Source organism: Blennius ocellaris (genome assembly GCF_963422515.1).
Source record: "Blennius ocellaris genome assembly, chromosome: 18".
Lineage (NCBI taxonomy): Eukaryota > Metazoa > Chordata > Actinopteri > Blenniiformes > Blenniidae > Blennius > Blennius ocellaris.
In genome coordinates this window covers 3,386,312-3,411,304 of record NC_137667.1, presented here as the reverse complement: position 1 = coordinate 3,411,304, position 24,993 = coordinate 3,386,312, and the positions used below count along the sequence as shown (strand labels likewise).

The 24,993-nt window shown below is 43.6% G+C and overlaps 1 protein-coding gene across 1 annotated transcript; it reads left to right on the top strand.

Annotated features, from left to right (window-relative positions):
- Nucleotides 1–365: 365 nt before the first annotated feature.
- tshr (thyroid stimulating hormone receptor) lies at nt 366–22,414 on the top strand (the record flags this gene model as incomplete). The annotated part of the gene is made up of 10 exons (XM_080513984.1): nt 366–565; nt 9,758–9,829; nt 10,564–10,638; nt 12,525–12,599; nt 13,037–13,111; nt 13,914–13,991; nt 15,059–15,127; nt 16,802–16,879; nt 19,956–20,144; nt 20,512–22,414. The coding sequence occupies 10 exons, from the start codon at nt 366–368 to the stop codon at nt 21,920–21,922; spliced, it is 2,322 nt and encodes a 773-aa protein (XP_080370110.1). The 3' UTR covers nt 21,923–22,414.
- Nucleotides 22,415–24,993: the final 2,579 nt, after the last annotated feature.

The following is a 24,993-nucleotide window of genomic DNA, read 5'->3' as shown; positions in this document are numbered from 1 at the left end:
CTCAGAAGTCCAGCCCTCTGACGGGAGGTTGAAGAGCTGCTGCTGCTTCATCCCCACCTTCACACTCACTCCGGGGGCCCACGCAACCAGAAAAAAAAAAAAAAAAAAAAAAAAAAAAACCTCCCCTGCTTCTCACCTGCACACTGGAAACTCTCTCCAACAGACGCAGCGGGGCTTTTCCACCGGGCGGCTGGATTTTTCTTCTGGACACTTGAAAGGAGGGGGGGCGGGGGGACGAATCTGTTGCACCCCAGGATTGTTGTTGGACACCTCAGACTCCCCCCCAGCCGGGTGCGCACCAGTTTTGCGCTCATACCCCCACACACCAAAGTCTGCGCGCGCCCACCACAAACCCACCCAGGGGCATGCGGGTGATCCGCTGCGCCCTGCTCGCGCTCCTCATCCTGCGCGCCCGCGACGCGGCGGCGCCCGACGCGGCGGCTGTACAGGCGGTACAGGACGACTCCTGCCCGGCCGTGTGCGAGTGCTCCGAGTGGGGGACGCGCACCATCTCCTGCTATGACATTGATATTCTCCCCAGGTTCCCGGCGAGCACGGAGACGCTGTGAGTAGGCGCACTTTAAAAAAAAAATAAATAAATAAATAAATACACACACATCTGTAAAAGTGATTCAGCTCAAAATTATTATTTTTTTTGTTGGGTGTCATGCAATTTGAATGCAAAGTGCTCTTATAACCCGGAGGATATAAGAGAGAGGGAGGGGGGGGGGGGGGGAGAAAGAAAATCATTATCGTCACATGAATATTCTTTCCCAAGTGCACCCGTGGGGATCGTTGCTCTGCCTGTGTTGTTAAGTACTTATCCCGTTTTAAGGTATCACTTTATGTCCATTATAGTATCACTAACAAGCCTCGCTGCACAGACGGGAGTTGTCAGTGTGACTTATAGTCTTGATTTGGAATGGAAATGTAGGCAGTCATTAAAAAAACAAAACTCTAAAGCAGCACTTTACAAGCTGCAAAGTTTACTACTGTACTGACTTAAATGCTTCATGAAGGGATGTTTTATTCAAAACGAGTTCATACAGTAAAAATCTCTAATTTTACTGCTTATTTATTGTATGTTTTCTTCATACAGCAAAATAAAAAAAACCAAAACCTTTGTTTTTATGGCCATAACAGATTTCCCCAGGTTCTTTCTTTCTCCTACGATCTGACAAAATGAGAGGGTGAAGAAAGACAGACTGAGATAAAGAGTGAGACGGAAGTGAGAAATCAGATGTGCAGCTCGGGCTCCAGGAATGCAAAGCATCCATACGGCTGAAACACTCGAGAAAGTCCAGAAGACCTTCAGTACGGAAGAGGATGAGGGCCACTGTGGGAAAAAAACCCTGAGTTCTGACTTTAAATTCAGAATTCTGACTTTAAACTCAGAATTCTGACTTTAAACTCAGAATTCTGACATCTAAACTTAGAATTCTGACTTTAAACTCAGAATTCTGACATTTAATCTCAGAATTCCGACTTTTAAACTCAGAATTCCGACTTTTAAACTCAGAATTATGACTTTTAAACTCAGAATTCTGACTTTAAACTCAGAAGTCTGACTTTTAAACTCAGAATTATGACTTTTAAACTCAGAATTATGACTTTAAACTCAGAATTCTGAGTTTAGATGTCAGAATTCTGAGTTTAAAGTCAGAATTCTGAGAAAGAAAGTAAGAACTCAGGGTTTTTTTTCCCCACAGCGGCCCTAATCCTCTTCCATACTTCAGTGGTAGTTTTTTTTTTTTTTTGCACATCTGCATAGAGTCACACCTTATGGCTCCATATGCTTTGTGCACCAGTGACTCAGCAGCCTGCTGAAGCTTGATATCTGCATCAACGCTGGAGAATCACAATCCTCCAGCAGGCTGCCTGATGTCACGAATCAGGATCGGGCTCAGTAAAAAAAAAAAAAAAAAAAAAAAGAAAGAAAATGTGGCAGGGGGCCTCTGGAAGCTGCACAAACTGCCCGGAGAGTTACGCAACAGAGACGACCCTGTTTGCCTTGAGTGACGGAGACACGTTATTCTACTGCCCAGCGACGGAATATTCCGGGGATGTTGCAGGTGTAGAGCCCATGATGTATTGTATTATACATTACTCTACTATACTATGCTCTACTATAAGCTCTTGTACTTCTCTTTTCTGTTATACTATACTGTATTATACCACACTGCACTATGCTCAGCCTTTCTAAGTTCTACTCTACTTTACTCAACTGTACTGTACTGCACTGTACTATACTATACTATACTATACTATACTATACTATACTATACCATACCATGTTCTACTCTACTACTATAGGAACTATAGCATAGCTACCTTTATATAATGGAGTTATGCTATACTATACTATACTGTGCTTGTTTTTAATGTTATACTCTGTTACTCTAATACACTACACAATACTATACTATACTATACTATACTATGTTCTACTCTACTACTATAGGAACTATAGCATAGCTACCTTTATATAATGGAGTTATGCTATACTATACTATACTGTGCTTGTTTTTAATGTTATACTCTGTTACTCTAATACACTACACAATACTATACTATACTATACTATACTATACTATGTTCTACTCTACTAGTATAGGAACTATAGCGTAGCTTCCTTTATATAATGGTTATGCTATACTATACTATACTGTGCTTGTTTTTAAAGTTATACTCTGTTACTCTAATACACTACACAATACTATACTATACTAGACTAGACTAGACTATACTATACCATGTTCTACTCTACTACTATAGGAACTATAGCATAGCTACCTTTATATAATGAAGTTATGCTACGCTACACGACACAGCATGACACTATACTATACTATACTATACTATACCATGTTCTACTCTACTACTATAGGAACTATAGCATAGCTACCTTTATATAATGGAATTATGCTATACTATACTATACTGTGCTTGTTTTTATGATACAAGCACAGTATTATGATAAGATACTACATGATACATACATACTACTATATCATACTATACTATACTATAATATAATATACTATACTATGTTCTACTCTACTACTATAGCAACTATAGCATAGCTACCTTTATATAATGGAGTTATGCTACGCTACACAACACAGCATGGCATGACACTATACTATACTATAATATGCTATACTATACTATACTATACTATACTATACTATACTATACTATACTAAGATGCTGAGAAAACACTTTTGTCTTCCATGTCAATCAAAACTCTGCATCACCCCTAAATAATACTGTGTGTATTAATAATGTTACACAGTAAATGATTAACAGTAAACGATTAACAGTAAACAATTAACAGTAAACGATTAGTAGTAAAGTACCTGGTAAACATGATCACACTTGTACTTCATGTCGTCACGTTGAGCCCAAAGCCCCGGGGGGTCGACAGAGCGGCGGCTCTGGCTGTTCCTTCCATTGTTTTTTTTATTCTCGAGCGACTTGCAGAATAATTCAAAAACAAACAAACGATGGGCTAACTTGGAAAACGAGCGCGTACGGGTGAGATTCACCAAACGAGGCGGAAAGTGAGCCGGCAGAAGGAAGGACTCGGCGTGTTGTGATAAATCTCATCCCTGCCCGAGAGTTTTTCCCTGGAAAAACTCCTCGGTCGCCGAGTCCCTTCTAATAGCAGCCATCGCATGGAATCATCTCTCAATCACTGCCTCGATTCACACGTCCACGTGCCCCCGGCGTCCCCTCACACTCCCTCACATTCCTCACCAACGCTTGGCTGGAGGCCATCGTGATAAAATAAAAAAAAAGAAGAAAAGAAAGAAAGAAAATGTGCTATGGAAGCTTGAAATAGATCACATATTGTGCGGGATGTTCCAGGCAGGTGAGGCGTGATGGACCGGCTGACCTCCCATAAATCATCTGATCGCAGCAAACACTTTACATTTTAAGTACTTGATATAAAGATACGTGTTTTTTTTGTTGTTTTTTTGTTATTAGGGTTAAAATTTCCTTTTTTTTTTTTTTTTTTTAATCAATCATGTTGTATTATTTCATAGTACGACACCACAAAGTGAACACATACAGAACATAATAAAATAAAATAAAATAAAATAAAATAAAATAAAATAAAATAAATAATATAAAAGGTAAAATAACAATTTTAATAATTATTAATGATATAATATTAATTAATAATAAAATAAATGAATAATAAATTAATGAATGAGTCCAAAAAAACAAATAAAAAGAGGAAAAAAAGTGTCAGAAAGTTCCAATTTCCACCTGAAGTTGGGAACGACTCAAATTGTTGTTGTTTTTTTTATTAGGGTTGAAATTTCCTTTTTTTTTTATCAATCATGTCGTATTATTTCATAGTACGACACCACAAAGTGAACACATACAGAACATAACAATAATAAAATAAAACAAAATCAAATCAAAAATAGAAAAGCTAAAATCAAAAATGTAATAATCATAATTAATGATATAATATTAATTAATAATAAAATAAATGAATAATAAATGAATGAATGAGTCCAAAATACCAAAAAAAAGAAGAGAAAAAGTGTCAGAAATTCTAATTTCCGCCTGAAGTTGGGAAGGATTCAAGCTTTAGATTTTAAAAAAAAGGGAAAAATTCCCCAGCTGTGCGGTAACATCTGCGCTGCACGTGGCCTTTAGAAGCTTATCGTGACTTAAAACACGAGGGCCCAGTCGAGGCCAGACGACGTCTTTTCTTTCTTTCTTTCCTTTTTCTGTTTCTTCTTTTTTGCAAGCGAAACAAATGAAACATTAATCCGTAATTAGTCGAGTTTAAAAAGCCGGGCTGGCAGATTTTCTTCCCTTCGGTCAGCCTTTGCGCTACGCTAAGCCTAATGAAGCATTAACCGTATTTAGCAGACAGATAGGCGAGTCGTCGCTATCTCCTCATCTCGACGCCGCGGGGCCAAATAAGCCCATTACTACAAAACTATTACTTTTTCTATTCATTTTAATGCTTTCTTTTTAAAACGTTTCGGGAGATATGAGCTATCAGATGGCTTATAGTCACTTTTTGTTTAAAGGAAAAAAAAGTACACGCGGCATACGTTTCCTCGCTAAATCCCGCCATTAACCGAAGACCGTGTGAAAATCCTCCTGTGGCGGGAAAACGTGTAGGATGTTCTTTTCGCTATGTAAAACGTGAACGGCGAGCAGACGGCGTGTTTCCCTGCGAGCGTGCATATGTGGATACTTAAGGCGATCGGAGTCCCGTGTGTGTGTGTGTGTGTGTGTGTGTGTGTGTGTGTGTGTGTGTGTGTGTGTGTGTGTGTGTGTGTGTGTGGGTTGCTCCATGTGTCACCGAGAGTCTGAGAAGGTGGGAAAGAAAAGCGCAGACGCGCTCGAAAAGCCGCTGTAGCGTGACGCCCGCCCGCGTCTGGACGCTGCATTCAAGTACAATATTTACCCTTTGCAGCGCTTTTCTTTCAAACACTCCATTTGAGAATAATTATGAGGAGGAAAAAAAGGAAAAAAAATACTTCAAGGGAAATCTAGAGAGGGGAAACACGGAGGTTCCAGTCCTGGAAATTAAGGAAAAGCCTCAGAATTCTTTAAAATGAGGTTTGAACATCATAAAAACTGTAAAAAAAATAAAAGTAAAAACCTGTCAGGAGTGATAATAGATAAATTGACCCAAAAAAAAAGTGGGGGGGTAGGGGGGGGGGGTCGAAAAGGATGAGCCGGAGTTGTGAATACTTCGATTTTTACCAGAAAATAGTGAATAACACAGATTTATTCATGTGTATTAGCATTAAAAACAACTTTGGTCCTCCATTTATTCATTCATTCATGCATTCATTTATCCATCCATCCATCCATCCATCCATGCATTCATTCATGCATTCATTTATTCATTCATCCATCCATTCATCCACCCATCCATTCATTCATTCATTCATTCATCCTTCCATCCATCCATCCACCCATTCATTCATTCATCCTTCCATCCATCCATCCACCCATTCATTCATTCACCCTTCCATCCATCCATCCACATATTTATGTTTATGGACAAAATCTGACAAAGTGAAAACGCACAACTTTCATTGCATTCCAGATCCGTTTCACACGACGACGGCGGTCGGATCCACTGAAAACGCAACTTTTTTTTTTTTTTATTGTTTTAAAACAACTTCCAAGGTGGAACTTTTTGAAAATGCTCCGACTCTGTCGTCGTGTAACCGGACCCCACCCCCCCCACCCCCGGTTCCTGTGTATATATCTGGTGAAACCTTCACATTTTTTATCTAAAGTTTGACTCCTTCCAGCTTCAGGCTGGATTTCAACCGTAATTAAAATAAAACCGTCGATCTATTTCACTTTTAAGTACTTAAAATGTAAAATGTCGTGCACGACGACGTTAAAAAACAGAGAAACAGCAGCCACTAGTGGCCCGACATAGAAACTACATTGTTTTCAAAACCTGAAATTGATGCGTTTCAACTGAAAATGGAGGCGTGAGAGCGTCTCTCTCTCTCTCTCTCTCCTCCAGTCGCCATACAGGCGTAAACACACACACACTCTCACACACACACACACACACACTTACACACACTCACACACACTCAGCCTTTGCGGTGAATTATGTGGCGTCTCCCCACTTCAAACTCGATTCCCCACGACTGTTTGTTTTCTCAGCTCCCTATCCAAAACGACAAATTGAGGTTGTAATTTTCCCCTTTATGCTGAAAACGCACGCTTACAACCCGGGGGGGTTAGGGTTACACGACGACAGAGTCGGAGCATTTTCAAAAAGTTCCACAGATTCTGTCCGTAAACATAAATATAGCATTCGATGGATGGATGGAAAGTTGTTTTTAATGCTAATACACATGAATAAATCTGTGTTATTCACTATTTTCTGGTAAAAATCTCAGTATTCCCAACTCCGGCTCATCCTCTTTGGTCAATTGATCTATTATCATTTTCTATTATCACTCCTGACAGGTTTTTTTTTTTTTTTAACAGTTTTTATGACGTTCAAACCTCATTTTAAAGAATTCTGAGGCTTTTCCTTAATTTCCAGGACTGGAACCCCCGTGTTTCCCCTCTCTGGTTATTTGGGTGTCAGGTGTCCTGGGGGAGGGTAGGGGGGGTAGTGGGGGTAGTGGGGTCGGGGGGGGGTCTGCTCTGTGTCGCCCTGTTTGTTTGAGCCTGTCAAAGCGTGCGCAGGGCGTAGGGCGCCCGTGTGCTGAGACGGACTGACCCAGCTTCCTTACCTCAGCCTCTGAATTAGCCTATTGTTCCCCACATGAAGGATGGCGGCTGAGTCACTTCTCTTTTTTCTTTTTTCTTTCAAAATGGTGGAACAAAGTCTGAACCTGCATCCTCCCTCAAAGGGACACAACATGACAAGACACACATGTGGAGGCCATCTTCGTCTTTTTCCTTTCGTACTTTAATTGTTGTGATTCGCACAATCTGCAGCCAGGCCGGAGACGAGAAGAAAGACGCAAGCTTCACTTGCAAGTATCTATTCCCCCCCCCCCCACCCCAAGTTTCAATTACATGGCTTACAGATTATTATTGTTTTTTTTTCTTTTGTTGGCTAAATCGGCAAAAAATGACCACTCGCGGCATTCGTGTGACGAATTCCAGGCTCTCGTCTCTAAAACACGCAAATTAACACCATAAACTTCAAGTTAACTGGTCGAAGAGGCTTTTTTTATGTTTAACTCTTTATACTGCCACAAAGGCCAATCCACTTTTTTTTTTTTTTAATGTATTGTCTAAAAGTCTCACCATTTCTTCTCACTGAACGAATATAAAATCAATGTTTCCAGGTAGCCTGTCAAATTGATTTTAATTCACATAAAGTCCAGGTTTATATCTGGAGTGGGCGGTAAAATAGTGTCATAACAAGCTGGGCCTTTTCAAAAAGTTCCGTTTCCTCCCCATTTACAAAGTTCCTCATCAACATTTGTGTTTTCAGTAAACCGACGCAAAAAACGCAGTAAAAGCTCTTATTTTCTTACGCTTGTTGTAACAAAGAAATTAAGATTTTTTTTGAAAAAAATTTATAAAAAGCAAAAGGCAAACTTTTTAAAAACATTTTTTAAAAAACCTTGTTTTTGCATCTATAGCAAATATTTTTTAGATGTTTTTTGTTTCCATTATCTCACATAATTAGCAGGTTTTGTGGCTCCAGAAAAATTTTATTTGGTGACAAAAAAATAGATAAAAAGCAAAAGGCAAATTTAAAAACTTTTTTTTTTTTAAACCTTATTTTTGCATCTATAGCAAAAATTTTTTAGAGGTTTTTTGTTTCCATTATCTCAGAAAATTTGCAGGTTTTGTGGCTCCAGATACATTTTATTTGGTGAAAAACACAATAGATAAAAAGCAAAAGGCAAACTTTTTTTTAACCTTATTTTTGCATCGCAAAAGGCAAACTTTTATTTCATTTTTTTTTTTAAACCTTATTTTTGCATCTATAGCAATTTTTTTAAAATGTTTTTTGTTTCCATGATATGAAAATTAGCAGGTTTTGTGGCTCCAGATAAGTTTTATGTTAAAAAAAAAATGAAAATGTTTCTGTTACAAACCCGTGCGCTCGCATGTTTAATTTGTTTTTTGTTTTTTTTTATAAAACCAAAACATCTCCTTGTTCGCCTCTCAGGTTCATAATCATTAAGGATCAAGAAGCATCTAATCTCAATTTCCGTTTTACTTTTTCACATGTCACCGGGGGGGGGGGGGAATTACTCGGATACTTCCGAAGCTCTGCTTTCCTTGTCTGAACCAGGTACAAACTGCGTCAAAGTCACACTCTGCCTTTTATTATCAGAGCTCTTCCCACCTGGTTCTCCTTTCTCACCTACAGCTTTGGCTCTGGAACCATTTGCACACGCTGGTACACTTATTTTCTGAAACAAAGTCAAAAACGGACCCAGACATTGTTTTTGTTTTGTTTTTTTCTTTTCTTTTCGGTTGCCAGCTCAGATCCACGTCTTTCCTGGAATCCTAGAAAAGGCCTCAAGGGCCACCATCTTCAGACCTGCACTGTGTTTCTATGGGCGTTTTAGTGGTTTTTCTGTAGAAGTAAAACTTAAAAATGTGGTTTTTGGGATTTAATATTTTGAGAAAAGATTTCCTGAACAAAAAAAATAGATCTTAAAACATCTCGACATCAAACAAAAAGATGTGAGCTTCTCGGTGAATAAGAACATTAATCTGAATTAAACTGCTGAATTGCTGACAAACAAAAGACTCTTATGGAGTTTATGTTTTATGAAAGTATTCTTTATCTTGATAAGTTGTAAACAGTCGTCTGTGTTGTCTGGTCACACACATTGATGATCTTTCAAAAAGCGTCAAGTCATCAAAAATGATTAAAACATCAATAAAAGTAAAAAAAAAAAAAAAAGAGGTTGTCGCATCTCCAAAAAGTAGTAAAATAAGAAAAAGGGAAGAGCAACCAACTGTTTTTTTTTTTTTTTTTTCAATAAGCTCTCCATGAAGTCATCTCCGACCATTAAGGCAAGAAATTAGCAGTGGTCCCAGTGACGCACCAGGTGGGACGCCGACATGAGAAGCACTGAGCCTTTTTGTCTATTAGTCAGCTGGGATCAGATCCAACGTCCAGCAGCTGCATGAAGAAGACGAACGGACCTGAAACTAATCCTGAAGTCTCTCAGAAACACCTCGGTCGAGTCCGAAACAACTGTTTTTTTTTCTTTTTTTGCGATAACTTCAATTAATCATCGTCTTGTTTTCTAACCAGATGGCTTTTCGAGACCCGCCTGCCGTCCCTGCCAGGAGACGCCTTCGCCAGCATGGTCAACATCTCCAGAATGTGAGTGCGAGCCAATCTATCCTTTTCACTGATTGATTTCTTTTTTAAATTAATCAATCTTCAAAAACATTTCAGAGTCCGTTCGTCCACCTGCTCTCTTTCAAACTTGCCCCCCCACCCCTTTGGTCTCTGCTCAGTATCACCACTGCCTTTCCTAATCGCAGCTGGGAGAGCGAATGCGTTCCTGCAAGCAGGAATGTCGGTTCCTTTGGCCTCTTAGAGGCGGGTTAGGTTCTTCCAGCGGAGCCTTTCTGGGCGTTCGGTGATTCTTAAAGGGTCTCGGCAGAGGTGGAGGTAAAATACACACCGGGACCGCCGAGTCCGAGGAGGAAGGAGCCGCCGGTGGACGTCCAGGCAAAGCAACAACAAAAAAAAAAAATCGACGAAACACCCGTGAAGCGGATCGCAGTAACCATGACTCGGCAGAATGTGGGTCAGGCTTGAGCTTGGCGGTTTATTTTGAAGGGCGTACTTGTTACCGAGTGAAAACAAACGGCGGCAGAGTGACTGACGACTGGGTGATGTCCGTGCGGAGGCGCATACCTGGAAAATTACCCGTGACTTTAAAAAACGAGGCTGATAAAACTCAGGAAACGGGGGTTTTCTTAGCACCCTACACACTCCTAGCACGTGTTGTGTTTCGGCCCTTCGGAGGGAAATTATCTTTGCACCTCGAAGGTAATTTGTCCGATGGATTTCTCGCTTGTTGTTGAGGCTTTACCCGTGTCTTTCAGATATATATCTGTGGACGCGAGGCTGCAGAGGCTGGAGAGGCACTCCTTCTACGGCCTGAGGAAAATCACCCACATGTGAGTAACTAACGCAATTCATTGATTAGAGAGAGAGAGAGAAGGGAAAGAGGGGGGAAAAAACCAAAAACACATTACTGGGGTATTCCTCGCTGGCCCTGGGTTCACCAAGTGCGAGTCGGACAAGAAACAGTTCATTTCAATGAATTGACGATTATCCGGAAGCATCAGGTGCATCAGGCGCTCCATTCTCCATTATGGGATGGAGATTTATGGCCCGAGCCTCTTGGTGGAGCACACACACACTCATACACATTCTACACCTCTCAGTACTTCATATATTACTGCAAAGGCTTCCCGTGAATAATTTCTTCCGAGCCCCAAACGCGGCGCTCAATTTGTCTGACTTTGACTCTTAAAAAAAGAAAGAAAAAAAAGAAATCCCGGCCATCTGAGACTGTGTCTTTGATTAACCGCTACTGGAATTAATGCGACGTGAGTCGACGCATCATTTGACCGTCACTTCCATCTTCATCATCCCTCCGTCTTTTCTCATCAGCAGCCACATTCCAGATATGAAAACACAGACAGGGGCAATAAGTCAAGGCCCCCCCTCCAACCCCCCGTCTCGCCGAGGGCCTGTATCTGTGCTCCGACGGTGTGTTTTGGAATCTCCGGGGGCCCACTGGCCTGGGATTGGCGCGGCGCAGCGCCATACATCAGATAATGGCATCTCGCTCGGGTTTCCTTCAGGGTCAGACGCAAATTAATGCTCCGCTTCCTGTTGGCCGCTCCAGACCGACAGCAGCTGTGGATCAAGGATTTGGAGCTGTGAAACACTGAATTTGGGGGGGGGGGGGGGGGGGGGGGGGTGTGCCGATTGAAGAGTTTAGACGTCTTTTATGAAGGAAGAAAAGAAAAGATCTTTGGATGTTGAGCTGTCTGTTGAAATTTGAGGTAGGTAGGTAGGGTCGGTCGGTGATAGATGTGATAGGTAGGTAGGTAGGTAGGTAGGGGTCGGTTGGTCGGGGATAGATGTGATAGGTAGGTAGGTAGGTAGGTAGGTAGGGGTCGGTTGGTCGGGGATAGATGTGATAGGTAGGTAGGTTGGGGTCGGTCGGTCGGTCGGTGATAGATAGATAGGTAGGTAGGTAGGTAGGGGTCAGTCGGTCGGTGATAGATAGGTAGGTAGGTAGGTAGGTAGTTAGGTAGGTAGGTAGGGGTCGGTCAGTCGGTGATAGATAGGTAGGTAGGTAGGGGTCGGTCGGTCGGTGATAGATAGGTAGGTAGGTCGGTAGGTAGGTAGGTAGGGGTCAGTCGGTCGGTCGGTGATAGGTAGGTAGGTAGGTCGGTCGGTCGGTAGGTAGGTAGGGGTCAGTCGGTCGGTCGGTGATAGGTAGGTAGGTAGGTAGGGGTCAGTCGGTGATAGGTAGGTAGGTAGGTAGGTAGGTGTCGGTCGGTCGGTGATAGATAGATAGACAGACAGACAGACAGACAGAACTACATACTTTGCAGTTTAAAGGTTATTATGAACCCGATTCTCCTCTCAGTGCGACGGGAGTCAGGAGGGCGAGCGGCCAAACTGAACTCAGACTCGCTGCTCTGCCTGTTCACAGGTTTCGCAGCCTCTACTTTTTAAAAAACAAAAAAAAACCGCAGCAGCAGCAGTGAGCAGATGAACCACATCCGCTCGAGGAGTTCCAGTGAGGTTTGCCAGGTGTGTGAAGACGGGCCAGGACATGAGTTCCTGAGCACCGCAGAGGGAGCACCAGAGTAAACACCCTAATGAAACACTAATTGGACTCCACTTCCGGACCCCAACTTTCCCCCCTTTCTCTCTGGCATCGCTTTTAACATTGTGCAATATATGCATTTTTCATGTCTCACTACCCAAATCTGCCCTTTCTTACTTTTCTTTCATTTATTGGGACTCCTTTGCTTTTCAGAACGCTCCGGAACGCCAAAAATCTGTCGTACGTGGACTCAGAAGCCTTCAAGCATCTTCCAAACCTCAAGTATCTGTAAGTGGTCCTTTTGATTTTCGACAACATTTTAATAACTGCGAAGGAGAAGTTAATCTTACAAGAGTGTCGGTTCACAAAAAAAAATCCCGAAAAACATATTTGGCTGAATTGAAATGTCAATCTTATACTCGTGGCTGACTTTTCGCTGGACAACTGGAGGCTGGTTTTTTTTTTTTTTTTTTCCGTCCAGCGGGCCAGAATCTTGTCGTTTTGGCACGACGTCTTCACCACTTCAGCTCTTGTCCAGAAGCCCAAACACGCCGCCATCTCTCGCCGACTGCACAAGTGTTATTTATCTGTCTGCCGTCTTGATGTAACACACAATTACACTTGAACCCGAGTGGCCTGCTGAACGGCGCTCCGAGTCATTTCAGCTTTTTTTTTTTTATTACCGACGTGTCACAAAGTCCCCGTCTTCCATCTCTGCTCCTCAGTGGGTTTTTCAACACCGGCCTGACTTTCTTCCCCGATTTCACCAACATCCACTCGACCGACATGAACTTCATACTGTAAGTTGCCGCGTTTCTTTCTCCACCACTTCTGGATGCATTGCGACATCAGTCACTTACGACGGACTGTATGCAAATGAGTTGATAAGATCAGATTGTTTTACGATTCGAAATAGTATTGAAACTTTGTCCGAGATCCACGAAACTCCTCCCGTTCTCTTCGATTCTACTTCATTGTTTGGTTGTAATTTTGTTCATCACTACCAAAAATGACTACGATCTCAAGATGAAGCCATTTTTTAATTCAACTTTCCGGTGGAAAATGCAGAGAAACTTCTCTTCTAGTCATAATGGCTTCGAGGCTAGTGCTAGCTAGTGCTAGCTAGCTAGTGCTAGCTTTCCAGCACCACGGTACCCTATCTTTCATGGTGCCGTCGTCAAAATCTCAGCTCCTCTCACGAAATTTGCGAAAAAGAAAAAAACAGGTTTTGGCCTCAGGTTTGAAACCGTCGCTCTGAACGAAAAGTCTAACAAGCCTGTCGTCCAGCACCGCGTGGAAATGCAAGGCAGTTGGGCAAACATGGCTTCCAAGTCGGATTAGCGCTGTATTGATATAAAAAAACACTACGAACTCCCCGCCTGCGTCCGGTCATGTCTCCCGAGTCGACGCTCAGTCGGCTTCCCCCCACTTCCCAAGACTAATTTCCCTCCGCGGCCGTTAATAGAGCCAAGAATAGAATCATCGACTGCAGATTTGCCGCGGCGCCGGTTTCCAGCAGGGGGTGTGTTTGTTTTCGCCCCAACTTCACCCCCCCCCCCCCCCCCCCCCCCCATCCCTCTGTTCTGTTCTGCTCTTTTGCAGGGAGATCGTTGATCATCCCTTCATCACCGAGATCCCGGCCAACTCATTCAACGGGATCACCAGCGACGTGCTGACACTGTGAGATATGAATCCTATGTTTTGGGCGATTCTGTGTATTCGTATATCATCGGAATCGACCGATGCTGTAACGTTGCATTGCGACGGAGGCTTCGTTCACGTGGCAATGTCGTGAAGTCAATCAACCATAAAAACATATTTAAGATATACTTTCCATAAAAGGAATCACTTCTGCACAGAGAATAAACCAACAAACCAAAACGAGACCGTCACCAGTCATTTCCATTCATTTCCAAACCACAGTAGTTTAAGTCGATCACACCAGAATCGATGTTTCCATAAACCTGCTGCAAGGGTTTCTGGGATATGAAAGATGGCGTTGCGCTAGCTCCGGTAAAAATATGAACATTTGACCCTCCCCCGATCAAAAAAATCCAAAGAAAGAGTCTTCAAACCACGGAATTGATCGTTGATCATTTTTGCCAGTGCGACTCGAGATCTGGCGAGATCCAGTGTACCTTTTGCTTCGGGCGTTTCCGTGACGATAAAATGTCAACAAACCCGAGTGTCTTTCGCTAACTTATTAGAGATGTACATCAACTATTAAAATTGGCTATTCAAATGTTTTTTTTAATTCCCCCGTGTGGATTCTGGTGGGAACGTCTGCAGGCCAGCGTTTTTTTTTTTTTTTTTAAAGATGTTTTCATTTTGAGCCACTAGGGGGTGCTCTTGGTTGTTTTTGCAACGGAACCACACACGTTGGGCGCCTGAAGACGTCAAAACATGACTTCACGCTGCAAAACACGTCCTCAAATTGACCCCACTGGACTCGTAAAAAAAAAAAAAAAAAAAAAAAAGAAGAACACGGTTCCCCTGCTCGCAGCGGGACTGAGGTAAATGTCGGGTGTTTTAAAGAGAATAAAAAAAAAAAAAAAAAAGGCACACGGCTGCACAGACAGACACAATCTCGCCATGAAATGAGGCATAAGTAGGTTCCACTTATCTCCGCTGCATGCAGCAGGGAATCGACACATGGAAAATATTTCCGTGCGGTAGCTTTGCTACTAAACAGATTCTAATGGGCGGCGTTTTTCTGGAGCTCGCTGATTGCACGTCTCTCGTTCCAGCATGCTGTACGCGAACGGCTTCAGAGAAATACAACATCACGCCTTCAACGGGACCAAGTTGGACCAAGTGTGGGTATTTCTGTCACGGCAACCTGGTAAACTGCGCCTGATGAATGTGATTTAATGACTACCAAACGTCTGGGTGTATTTTTTTTTTTTTTTTTTTTTTTAAGGGAAATTGTTAACTCCTTTTTATTTTTAGAGACTTTAGACGAGAAGCCCGACGAGCCTCTCGTGTGTCGGTGTGATATTTATGAAGCCAGCGGCTGATTAAGCCGCCGGTTTAAAGAATGGAAAGAGAAAAGAGAGAGAGCTTGTCGGACTTGGACAGCTTTCCCTGGAAAGAGCCGCGATTCAAATCTAGACTTATTACCAGGTCGGATCTCATTTAATTTTTGTTCGTAGGTTTTTCTCTCTGGTAGCAGCGTTCGGATGATGTTCGGACGCCCAGAAGGCAAAAGCCTCAAACAACCTGAATATTCTTTAAAGTAAAAGACAATTCAAGCCTAATTCGATTCCTTCTGCACATCCCATCATATAATCAAATGAAACACTGCCTTGTTTTATTAGTTTCGCTGAAGTTGAAACTTTTCTTCCCTCCCTCACTTTACTTGTTGCTTGAAAAAAAAGTAATGGAAATTACAGTAACGCTCTACTGTGTTAGCGTAGGATATATGTAGAGGTAGTTTCCCCCCCCCCCTCAACAAGTGGCCCAATAAAGTATATTTTGCGACCACGTGAATGTAAAAGTCAAAACAAACACCAGCTTTCTCTGTGGATGGCTGTGTTGACCCTGCCGGGCCGCTGTGTGTGTTCCTGAGTGTCAAAGGAAACAGTAAATCACACGCTGACATGAAAATCCAAGTCTCAGACACTGTCTCTCCCCGAATAATCAAGAGTCTCTGACAACTGGATGAACTTTCTGAGGGACTCCAATATTTGATTACGGCCGACCAACTGTCTGAAACCAGTCGATTTTCAAGCTGTCCATTGCTTATTACTATTATATATATATATTTATCTTTTTTTGCCTGGGATAAACCATCCCTGACATCTGGGCTGGTGTATTTCCTTACCCCTCAAAATTACCACTACAAAAGCGGGCGGATCGCAGCCTGAGCCCCAACGCTTGGTTGAGCGAGTCGGACTCCTCCATGTATTTTCCTTTAAAACAAATTGTATCGGGAAGTCGACTTTAAGCGTTCCAGCCTCGCGCTAACGCCGGACTCGCAGAAATCAATTTCGTTACTCGAGCCTCTCCGTTTGCGACATGTTTTCCTCGCGGCCCGGCGGAATCCCACGCGCTCAGGATATGAGGTATTAACGATATTAATTTAACGCCCCCGCGCTGTTTTACAACACCGACACGCAGGCACACAGCACTTTATGAGAGCCCAATTAAGCCGCCGGTCGGTAACTTTAGCGAGTCGAACCACACGGTGTGTTTGTGTTGGCGTCCGGCCGGCTCCGAGGAGAGGAGTGATCGACCAAGACAAACACAACCCCTCACTGCTCAATTATCCTTATTAGATTTAAAGGATTGGGCAGATGGGGGAGGGGGTGGGGGGGGGAGGTAGCGAGGGCTAGAGACGTTTGAGGACTTGTATCTTATATGGGTTGATTTGAACCAACAGCATAAGCGAGACCTTTTTTGTTGTCGCGTCCCTACGACTCACCTCTCGTTACAAAGGTAATGGGGGACCGTTTGCTGAAGAGACTCTCATGTGTCCTTTCCCTGTCCAGCGACCTTCACAGGAACGAGTATTTAACCAGGATGGACGACAGGGCCTTCGCGGGAACCGTCAGCGGCCCCATGCTCCTGTAAGTACCGGCCACCGTTTTCAGGTCTTTAAGGTTCTACCAGTAAAGATCATCTTCCAATATCAAGGTTTAGACCGACCATGTGTCGAGGAGAAGGCGTCGCAAGCTATTTACGATTATCATCCAACGCTCAAAAAAAAAGTTACTTGAAATTGTCGCACAACTTAAGCCCTCCGTTTTCAAGTGAAAACGGAAAATTTTTCATTGTGTTTTTAGAGTCTCGTTCACCCGACAATGGAGCGCTAGGAGCTGCTAAAGACGCAACTTTTCCAAAAAAAAGTTAAAACAAACAAGCAACAGCACCCACCAGTGGCCTGGCATGCTCACTACAGTGTTTCTGTGTAAACGGACATTGATTTCAAAATATTGCCATTTAAATGCGAAAATTTTTATGTCATGTTAAAAGGGTAAAAGACCATCAGCTGAGTTAAGATCTGAGTGGAAAAGATGTCTAATAAAAACTGTAGTCTACTTAATTCTTGATAGTGGCCAATTTTCTATCATCAGTTTTGTTTATATAGTTTTTTTTTAATAGCTAAAGTAAAACGCTTTTATATTGTTCAAGCTTGACAATTCCATCATTTTATAATCCACTTACAAGTTATACTTTGACCATTTTATTAAAAGGAAAGTGACTCATTTGTTCAAACAGAAGACAGAAAATCACATTGTTCATGAAAGTGGAATAGTTTATACTTTACTCTGCACAAATTCTTTTACGCTGTGATTTTATTCACAGCAGCTGTCAGTCTGACATAAAAGTGATCAGACAGAAGGGTAGAAAAAAAATGTGAGCAACGCTTGAAATTAAATCTCAATTTGAGGGAATAAAGTCTTGTATCATTACACAGATAAATGTTTTAGTTAAGACATTCTCTCATTCACTATCAGACGAAAGCTTCAATACCCACAATACACCATGATTGTATTTTTCACAGGTACCTTGAAAAGTGACTTTAGAGTACCTTGAAAAGAGATTTTAGGCTAAATCATATAAAAACCAATTCACAGCTGCTTTGTTTTCTGACAATATAGACATTTTCACCACCTATACCGTGCATTTAAATTTGAATTTTCACGGTTATTACGACACTATTTTACCAGTCCGGCCCATTGGAGATGAAATAGTTGCGCGTGTGTGGCCCCGCGAAACTTAGATGTGTTCCGACACCCCTCGTCTAAATAAACTCCCAACAAACTAATTAAATACGCAAGAATCCCCGCGGTTAGAACTTTGACCTAGACTCTCACAATATCCACATTCATAATGTTCAGACCTGACGACACACGTCTGCGCGACAGGGTTTAGTCAGAAATCATTCCTCCACAGCTGCGTCTTCCACCAGGAAACCTGACACACGTTATGTGCGAGCGAAGTGACGGAGGAACTTCCGACATTCCTTTTTTTTTTTTTTTTGGGCTCACGCTCGACGATGGCTAAAGCTACGACCCTTCGCGGCGGCGGCGGTCGGTTGAGTTCGGTTTTTTGGTAAATACGATTCCCGTGAAGGTCTTCGCTGGGTAACATGTCCTGAGTGAGGTCATGGGCTAAACATCTGGAAATGACAAAATCAGACTCCAACACTCGAAGGGTCTGAAGATTTTTTTTTTTTTTTTAACAGCCTCACACAATGAGCCCCACGAGAGGAAACCAGAGCAGAGGACGGAGGAGAAGGGCGAGCGAACGGGGCTGAAAAAGAACAATCGAGCTTTTAGTAGAGATGGCTTGTGTGTGTGTGCGCAGTTTTTTTTTGTTTTTTAACTTAATTAAATTAATCACGCAGCTAAAGTTTTAATGGGTTAGGGGACTAAAAAAAGCAATTGAGAAGTTTAGACTTTGCTTGGCCTCCTGAAGAATACTACGTACGTAATGTCCCGATGTAATCAGCCAGTCGAACGTGTTTGTCTTAGTGAGGCTGAGAATTCTCTAAATATGAATAATGGAGGACTTCACTCCTGTTTTGCTCTGACTTCTTGGCCGATGTGGACGTTTGGTCACTTAAAAAGTCAAGTGGTTAGTAATTTACAGACTGATGGAAAGAGGGCATTTGGAAAATTACGCATCGAGATTGTGACCTCAGCGCTTCATAATTATGCGTTTGAAACTTATTATCCACCAACATATGATTTAGAATTTTATATGTTTTGAGTATTTCAGTTAAAAAAATAGTCTGATATTTTCATATATAAAACATAAACGTATTGGAAAGGGAAGTGCAAAAAAAAAAAATACCGATATTAACTGTGCAACATATCAGCTTCGCTGACACTACAAATCTAATGAAATCTATTTATTTTTTTGATTTTTCTTCATTTTATGCTTATTGATTTTTCTAATATGTTGATTCAAAGTGTGAGTGCCTTGGAAAGCACGATACAAATAAGATTTATTATTGTTATTACAACATTTTCAAGTGAAAACTGCAAACGTTTTATAGCGTTTTGGCGGTCCAAGAGGCACTGAAAATGCACATTTTTGAAAATGGCTCCCAAGGTGGAACTTTTTGAAAACGTTGTCTAAACGCGAAACATTTCTCAAACGAAAAAGCAAAAAAGTGCCGTGAAACTTCTGACCAATCTTCAATTTCAACCATATAACTACAAAATGAGCATATCTTTATATATTACATACAAGTTATATACAATTGTTTGAGCATTGATTTGACTATTTTCAATCTCACGGTTGCCGTATGTCTGCTTACAAGAATTTGCTTTCCTCGGTTAAAAAAAAAGGAAAAGAAAACCTTGAATATTAATATTATAATGAACTTAATGCACATTCCGGAGAAGATATGTAACAGAATGGAGACAAACTCTGAAAATGTTGGATTTCAACATTGGAGTTACTCTCGGTTTTTTAAATCCAGGTAGAAAAGACACACCTGGGAAGTCCCGGAACACGGAATCTGTTCTGTGGAAGTCTTTATGCTAAGTGGTGTTATAAGGCCCATTAGCTAGGAGTAACTCACCGTCAATACAGAGGCCATGTGTATAAAAAAAAGAAAAAGAAAAACAAGGATGTCAATGTGTTTGAGTGTTTCCTGAAGCTCACTCACTTCCCCCGTCTGTTCCTCAGAGACGTCTCCCACACGATGATCACCTCCCTGCCGACCACAGGCCTGGACTCCCTCTGGGAGCTGAAGGCGCAAAGTGTCTTCTCCCTCAAGAAGCTGCCGCCCATCGGGAGCTTCAAGCACCTCGCCATCGCCAACCTGACCTACCCGAGCCACTGCTGCGGCTTCAAGAACCTCAAGAAGAAGCGGGGGTGCGGAGCCGCCGAGGCCTATTATTTGTTGATGGCTCCCGGAGGAGTCGGGAGTGGAGAGGAAGCTTTTAGGATGCCTCGCCACGGCGGGAGCGGACGGCCGCACTTCTCACACAGTCGATCTTGGCAGGGATTTAACGTCCGCCGGCTGACGTGTTTACCTATAACTTCTCGCCGCGCTGCCATAATTAGTGTCACTCACCGCTGTTATTGTAGGAAAGAGGGCTGAGCCAGACTCGTAATGACTCTCAAAACATCACTTTTCTTAAACTGGGGAACGTAAATTATTTGATTGTACACTTATATCCAGAGGAGCACAGCAGCCAGATATGTTTTCATTGCCTCTTCCTCTTTGTGTGCTTTCCAGCCATTGGGAGTACCTCTTCTGCAACTTCACCGCCTCCCACGACCAGCATCGGAAGCGCTCTGTGGGGCCCCTCCGCATGCCGTCTCTCCAGGGGGGCGGCGGCGGTGTGGAGACGCCCCCCGACCACGAGCCGAACGAGGGGGATCACAGAGAGTCCCAGCCGGACGGGAGGAGAGGGGACCTCCACGGCAGCCTCCACTTCCACGCCTACTTCTGGGGCCAGCCGGATGAGGACGTGGGTTTCGGGGAGACCCTCAAGAACCCCCAGGAGGACAACAGCCAAGAGTTCGAAAGTCATTACGACTACGTGTGCGAGGGAGCGGAGGAGGTGTCCTGCGCGCCGGTGCCCGACGCCTTCAACCCCTGCGAGGACATAATGGGTTTTGGCTTCCTGCGGGCGACCGTGTGGTTCGTCAGCCTGTTGGCCGTCGTGGGAAATGTGGTGGTGCTCCTGGTGCTGCTCACCAGCCACTACAAGCTCTCCGTCTCCCGCTTCCTCATGTGCCACCTGGCCTTCGCCGACCTGTGTATGGGAATCTATCTGCTGCTCATCGCCTCCGTGGACATCCACACCCGAGCCGAGTATTTCAACCACGCCATCGACTGGCAGACGGGTCCCGGCTGCGGGCTCGCCGGGTTCTTCACGGTCTTCGCCAGCGAGCTGTCTGTCTACACCCTGACTGTGATCACCCTGGAGAGGTGGTACGCCATCACCTTTGCCATGAGGCTGGACCGCAAGTTGCGTCTGCACCACGCGGCGGCAGTGATGTTGGCCGGCTGGATCTTCTGCCTCATCCTCGCCTTGCTCCCGCTCGTCGGCGTGAGCAGTTACCAGAAGGTCAGCATCTGTCTCCCGATGGACACCGAGTCCACGGTGGCGAAGGTCTACATCCTGTCGGTGCTGACTCTCAACACACTGGCCTTTTTCGTCATCTGCGCTTGTTATTTCAAGATCTACTGCGCGGTACACAACCCCCACTACCGCTCCGGTTCCAAGGATACCAACATCGCCAAACGCATGGCCGTCCTCATCTTCACAGACTTCTTGTGCATGGCGCCGATTTCCTTCTACGCAATGTCAGCTGTGGTGGACCGGCCCCTCATCACGGTCTCCAACTCCAAGATTCTACTGGTGCTCTTCTACCCGCTGAACTCGTGTGCAAACCCGTTTCTATACGCCATCTTCACCAAGGCCTTCAGGGGCGACGTCTTCATCCTCCTCAGTAAGGTGGGACTGTGCCAGCAGCAGGCCCAGCTGTTCAGGGGCCAGACCGTCTCGTCGAAGGGCAGCAGCGGGACATCGCAGGTCCGGAGAGACAAGGGTAGGAAAGGCGGAAGCATCGGCCAGGAAGAGGTGCCCATTAACGTAAAGAACTGCTCCGGAACGGACACGCCGGCCACGAAGCAATGAGCAAATCTCCGAAGGGAGTTTCAGCACGAACACGAGAGCCGGACACCAGCTGAAGGTAACAAAGAAGGAAAAGTTCAAGTGGAGAGGAGAGTCCTTGAAGTGTTCGAGGATGGATCTGTTTGGATACTTAACAGAAAAGTATCTACTTCAGCTTTTCAGGCCAAGTTCAGCTGTTTTCACAATTCCGGCTGTGATGATTTTATGGTTCCAATTGTTGGAGAGTATCGAGTGTCGCTGAAATATGGGCCTGACTTTGTCTCACTTATAGCTCTTTGTATTCTGACGGCCTGGCGAGAGGTGGGTGTTATTTTAAGAAGAAAAGAAAAAAAGCAGTAGAGGTCTCGAAATTTTAATTCCTCATACGTCTATAGCTACCAATCAAATATATATTTCCCATTTCAATGATATGTTAACTGTAATTCAACCTATTGGTACACAGGTAGGGCAAAACGTCATGGTCATCCTGTGGCACATTATTTATGCGTAATGTGTTCAAGGGTGCCATTTAACCGTGGAAACTTTATTCAGTCTATGAGCACAGGATACTTTCCTATAATCCTTTTCACTGTATATAATGTAAATATATGAACGTATTAAGGGATTTATGGAAGAAACATGAAACACTGAAAGTTTTTTTTTTTAACTACGTACAATCAGTACTGAGACGTTGCAAATACAATGAAAATGTACTTCTCTGTGGCACATACCTGCACTAAATACACGTTTCACTCAATTTAATTCATTGTTGTTATTACTGATTTTTCCGAGTGATGAGATATCACCACTTTGCCGTAATGCACTCTGATCCTGGAAAAACAACTTGCAGGGGTGCCGTCTGATCTCCCCGGAGCACATGATCCAATTACAAAAGTAAACACAAGGCATATTTGGATTATTAGCAATTTTCTACAAATTACACACAGGTATGAAAGTCACAGATGCGCGCCGTCGGAGCCATCGCTCTCCCCCGGAATGCCGCGGTTGTTTTTCCAGCCTGGATCGTGATCCTTTCCCCTCCTCGTACGGAAAGACGTGACTTATACAATCGGCGGAGATGAAATACGACTGGGACACGTGTAACTTGTGTGATATTGAGTCATTATGTGCAAACGGACACCTTCTGCCAATGGCGGCTTAACATCTGGTTAGCATTTGATTTGCTGGGTGACATTTTTTTTTCTTCTTCTTCTTCTTCGAGGAAACGTACAGATGAACTCAAGGGGTGGGTGGGGGGGGCGGACTTTCCAGGAAAGAGGGATCATTTCAGACCCTTTTTCTTTTGAAAATTTTGCTTGCATATTTGTCCTGAAGATATCCGAACCCAATTGGTGAATTCCCCCCCCCCCCCCCCCCACTAGTATGGAAAGTACTTGTTCCACCGTTTTGCATGTCCATCACTCAAGAACATTCTCAGAACATCAGCAAAAATGAGCGTTGGTCAAAAAAACCTCAAAGCTGGAAAGACATTCGAGTTTTTAAAGCTGTAAAAAATCAAGAGTGGCATCTGTTCGCCATGTTCCAGACTTTGACTCAACGGGTGAATTCCAAACAGACGAACCGGACGTCATTTTCACTTGGAACGCTTTCCACGGCGTCGCGTCCGTCTCCGCCAATCATCCATTAGCAGCGAACCCAGTGTGGATTGTTGGAATTGCGAAGCCGCTTGACGAGGCTGGCTGCGTTTGGGAGTGTGGGGGGGGAGTTAACGTTAACTCGCTGCTCTTGAGTGTTTGTCGAGACTGGTAAAGATCAAAGCCAACGCACATTTGCATCGGTGTCTCGCACCTGTAAGAACGCCCTGGATGTGCACCCTTCACTTTCAACCGTCGGGATTGTTGTCGGTCGGGTTTTGGCCCCAATTAATGGACGGAGAAACTGATAGATTTGGGATGGATTTATTTTGACATTCTTCTCCTCGCTGGTTCTCAGGCCTTTCTGCTTCATTCCTTCCGCCGTATTACAAATAAACACTTCCCCCCCGAGCGGTTCCCTCAAATAAGCAGGACGGAAGCCGACGATGCGCCTCGGTAACTCGAGAAATGGGAAAAGATTAATGGAAACAGAATCTGAGGTTTCCTTCGTCAGTCGGCGGAGGCCAAAGCCTTCGAGTGCACACCCAGTACTTAGAAAATCCCCGCAGTTTATGACGTCTTTCCTTTTGTTATTCCTCAGGCCAGTGCACATTGACGGGGATCTCGAAGAGTCAAGATCCCATCCCGAACGCTCCTCAGTAACAACCGATGCAAACCACTGACTTTTAGAGTTTCTGTTCTTTGTTTGACACTCAAAGAGTATCGTCACAACAAGTTTCGCATTTAGACTCTTGATATTTGTGTGGAATATTCAGGCACGTTTGGGTAAAAGTGCAACGTCAGGTTTTAAATGTAGCAGAGGATATCAACCTTAATCATTTGGCCTAAACAAGAACTACCAATACTTTGGTTTAACTTTATTGAGGCATCGAGAAAAATTACTTCTCTGCATGTAACCCATCATATAATAAACCTTAACCATACATGTTGGGAGCAAAGGGATTGGAATCCACTCGGTATTTGCTGTACGTAAAAATGTATACACTATAAACTCAAAACCTACATTCTAATTGTTGGGGATCCCACTTGCACATGTGTAGTAAAACCCGCGTTCCAGAGAAGTTTTTCGTGTTTACACGGAGATGAGGTTTAGTAGGAATTACATCCTTACATTCCTTCTTTTGCGTTTTCATATAATTGCCATTATTTCTACCGATCCCGTCTTCTGTCCGCCCGTTTACGGCGTGTACGTGAACGGCGAGACGCTCTGGAGCCGAGGCCCAGAGAGGAGGAGTTCCCCATTAGAAATGGATCGAGGCACTTTTTGTCCCCCGGAGAGAGACACTCTCCCCGTTCGCCGAGACGAAAGAGACCCTCAAGAACCCCCAGGAGGACGTAAAAAAGCCACGACGGCTTGTATCCCGCCGTGGCTTACAAGCCCCGTTCCCGCCGAGCGGCTGATTGGTAGCCACCGCAAGTTTAGCTGGTAAGCAGAGAACGCCACGGAGGCTGAGCTCCACATCTCCGGGGCCTCATTAT